Source organism: Pundamilia nyererei, unplaced genomic scaffold (assembly GCF_000239375.1).
Source record: "Pundamilia nyererei isolate P.nyererei 1_Seehausen unplaced genomic scaffold, PunNye1.0 scaffold00294, whole genome shotgun sequence".
NCBI classification, from domain to species: domain Eukaryota; kingdom Metazoa; phylum Chordata; class Actinopteri; order Cichliformes; family Cichlidae; genus Pundamilia; species Pundamilia nyererei.
This window is the reverse complement of record NW_005187695.1, coordinates 324,728-328,723: the sequence shown is the minus strand read 5'-3', so window position 1 is coordinate 328,723 and position 3,996 is coordinate 324,728. Positions and strand designations below refer to the sequence as shown.

The 3,996-nt window shown below is 41.7% G+C and overlaps 1 protein-coding gene across 1 annotated transcript in view; it reads right to left on the bottom strand.

Annotated features, from left to right (window-relative positions):
- apom (apolipoprotein M) overlaps positions 1-3,996 on the bottom strand; it is a 19,363-nt gene that overhangs the window by 14,472 nt on the left and 895 nt on the right. Inside the window, exon 3 of the mRNA XM_013915370.1 lies at positions 1,690-1,760. Coding sequence (XP_013770824.1) covers positions 1,690-1,760 — 71 coding nt within the window. The remainder of the gene's footprint in view (positions 1-1,689; positions 1,761-3,996) is intronic.

Genomic DNA, 3,996 nt, shown 5'->3' with positions numbered 1-3,996 from the left:
TGTGTGTGTGTGTGTGTGTGTGTGTGTGTGTGTGTGTGTGTGTGTGTGTGTGTGTGTGTGTGTGTGTGTTCATGTTAGATAAGCAAAGCTGTGACACAGTGAGTGAACTGTGTAGCTGGGTCATTGATCGTTATGGTGATAGCACAGTCAGGAGTGTGCAGAGCATTACTGCACGCTGCTATCTGTTTTGATCTAACTTTTGAATTTTCAAGTTGACTTGACGTCTGTGTTATCTTTTACTATAAACTTTCTACAAAACAAGACTAATGATTGACGGCTAAATTTGAATATCAGTAATTTAATTTGCAAAACGTAATAAATGTACTTTTGTCTGTCTAAAGTAAAGCAATTATATCAACACAGATTTAATTGAGAATTTCAAATAATGAAAATGTGTTTGCGTATTCATCTAAAACATTTATCCATCCATCCATCTTCTCCCATTTATCTGGGGCCAGGTTGCAGGGGCAGCAGCCTAAGCAGAGAAGCCCAGACGTCCCTCTCCCCAGCCACCTCTTCCAGCTTGTCCAGTGGAACACCGAGGCGTTCCCAGGCGTCTGCCCCGGGGCCTCCTCCTGGTGGGACATGCCCTGGAGACCTCACTCAGGAGGTGCTTAGAGGCATCCTTGTCAGATGCCCGAACCACCTCAAGTGGCTCCTTTCGAAATGAAGGACCAGCAGCTCTACTCTGAGCTCCTCCCGGATGGCCGAACTGCTCACCCTATCTCAATCACCCTTCCAAGGAAGCCCATTTCCGCCGCTCGTATCCGTGATCTCGTTCTTTCGGTTACTACCCACAGCTCGTGACCACAGGTGAGGGTAGGGACCTAGATCGGCCAGTAAATTGAGAGCTTTGCTTTTACACTCAGCTCTCTCTTCATCACAACAGACCAATATAGCGTCCAGATCACTGCAGCTGCAGCACCAATCCGTCTGTCAATCTCCCGCTCCCTTCTCCTGTCACTCCTGAACAAGACCATGAGACACTTAAACTTCTCCACTTGGGGCAAGAACTTGTCCCTGACCCAAGTGGGCACTCCACCCTTTTCCGGCTGAGGACCATGGCCTCAGATTTGGAGGTGCCGATTACAAAGCGAGCTGGAGGCCATCACCCGATGAAGCCAACAGAACCACATCATTCACAAAAAGCAGAGATGAGATCCTGAGACCACCGAAGTGAAAGCCTTCTGCCACTTGGCTACGCCTAGAAATTCTGTCCATAAAAGTTACGAACAGAATTTGTGACAAAGGGCAGCCCTGGCAGGACCCATCACCCACCGGGAACGAGTCTGACTTATTGCTGGCTATGTGGACCAAGCTCTTGCAACAGTTGTATAAGGATCGAATGACCCGTAGCAATGAGCCAAACACCATTAACATTAGAAAAGTTAGAAAAAAATTTGTTTTCTTTAACTTCATCAACAGTTCTGCTGGTGTTTTCTTCTTGCCTGCACTGACATTTTTAAGAAATACTTAGAAAGGGTAATAGAAAGGGTTTCCCCAAACAGATAACAGCAGGACTCTGGGAAGCTGCTGCGTAGTTTGTTGCTGTATTTGTTGTCAGTTTGTTTATTCTTTTTTATTTATGAGCACAAAGTTACCATCTTAAAAATCTAACTTACTTTGACCTGTGGAAACCCATATTTACTGTGTGTGTATTATAAGCGTCTGTGATGGTGCTGCAGATACCTTCCAGTTCCAAATCATTGCTCTCAAGATTTATATGATAGGTCCAGGTCTGCTTTATGCAGTTATCCCCCCTGAAAAACAGTGAACATGGCAATTTTTATAAATGCAAGTGAAACATAGAAGAAAGACTTTCGTTTCATTCTGAAACATGCACTGACGACTGTTACATTTTCTACACATCACTTCCCTAATTCTAGTATCTATTTGTGCTTGTGGGGTTTCTTGTTTCTGTTAATTTCTCCTGTTCTGACCATTCCATTAAGCAGTTTCACGCACGTGTTTATCCATTTCGTCAAACTCCAAAATCAGGAACACTCCACTGGAACATTTCTATTTTTTAACTAACTTGAAAGTAAGTAAAGTTTATTTCACTGTAATCAGAATCACAAAGCGCTGAACAACAATTGCAATGCAATATAAACAAAGAACCATATTAAAAACAGAATTTAAGGTTAAAAAACAGATAACAAAAGAATCTCAGCAGAAGGTTGGATTAGAGAAAGACTCCACAGAGTCAGCTAAACAGAACTACAGTGGTAAACTGTTTCAGAGCCTCGGTGCCACAGACTGAAAAGCTCTGTCCCCCTTAGTCTTTAGCCTTGGATGAGGGACAGCTAATAAAGTTCGAGGTTGTGAGATAGCAACCAGCAGTGTGTTTGAGGAAAAAGTTGAGATAAATAGTCTGGAGTTTGTCTATTTGCTTATCTGTATGTAAGTGTGAGGATTTTAAAACTCCTGAAATCAAGTGGGAGCTGATGTAAAGGAAATAAAACAGGGGTAATGTGAGCTTGCTTCCCAGAATGTGTCAGGAGTCTGGCTGCAGCATTCTGAATTGCAGGTGTGACAGAGGTGATTTGTCTATGCCCGTAAAGAGGGCATTACAATAATCTAAGTGCAATGACACAAGTAAATGAACAGTTGTTGCATTTCAGAGGAGGAAACTATAGCTCACAGCTTAGAAATGTTCTGTGCTGTTAAGCTGACGTGCTTTTTCGGGATACGATTTTATTAAATAATTGTGTGCATCACATGTTTCAACTTGCTTTGATGCAGGTGATTTCATTTAGCTTCAATGTCCAGAGCAGGGGTAGGCAACTCCAGGCCTCGAGTGCTGGTGTCCTGCAGGTTTTAGATCTCACCCTGGGTCAATACACCTGAATCAAATGATTAGTTCATTACCAGGCCTCTGGAGAACTTTAAGACAAGTTGAGGAGGTCATTTAGCCTTTAAATCAGCTGTGTTGGATCAAGGACATCTAAAACCTGCAGGACACCGGCACGCGAGGCCTGGAGTTGCCTACCCCTGGTCCAGAGAATATCATTGAAGTGGGTTATTTATGCTTTTCATTATTTGCATTCATATACACTCACAGGCCACTTTATTGAGTATAGCATGATTTTATTGTGCTGGACCCCTTTTTACCTTCAGAGCTGCCTTAATTCTTTGTGGCATAGATGAGTCCTCAGAGACTTTGGTCCATAGTGACACAATAGCATCACAATTGCTGCAGATTTATTTACATCCCAAAGGTGCTGTGTTGGATTGAGATTTGGTAATTTTGTGAAAGGCCACTAGACTGCAGCGAACTCATCATCATCATGCTCACTAAACCAGTTTGAGCTGATCTGAGCTCAAACACAGTGTGCTATCCTGAGGCCTTCCCCAAACCACAGCCTCAATTCACCCTCTTCAGCTTTTCTGCCATTATCTACTAGAAACACTGTCAAACCTAAATGTTGTCTGCAGTAACTGAGACTCATCAGACCTCAACATCTTTCCAGTTTTCTATTACCCAGTTTTTGTGAGCTTGAATTTTAAACTTAGCTTCACATTCAGAAATTCTCTTCTGCATACCCTTTGAGTTTTGCAAGAACATTTCATTTTTTCCCTTACATCAAGTTATTTTATCATTATTATTATTATTATTATTATTATTATTATTATTAGTGAAAAAAGAAAACTGGCATACTGTACTTGCGGGGATCAACAGTCACTTATGGGGACAAAATGCTCGTCCCCATGAAGACATTTTCAGACTCAAAATGTGGTTTTAATGTCAGGGTTACAATTAGGTTACGGTTAGGTTTAGGCTAAGGTATAGGGTTAGGGGTTCATTTGTAATGGTTAGGGTATGCAGTTATGGAAAGCATTATGTCAGTGAGATGTCCCAACAAAGTTATCCAATCCAATTTTATTTATGAAGCACTTTAAAATACCCAGCACAGGACCAAAGTGCTGTGCAGAAAATAAGTTGGAAAAAAATAGAATAACAGAAAACAGGAAAAATAAATAAATAAAACACATAAT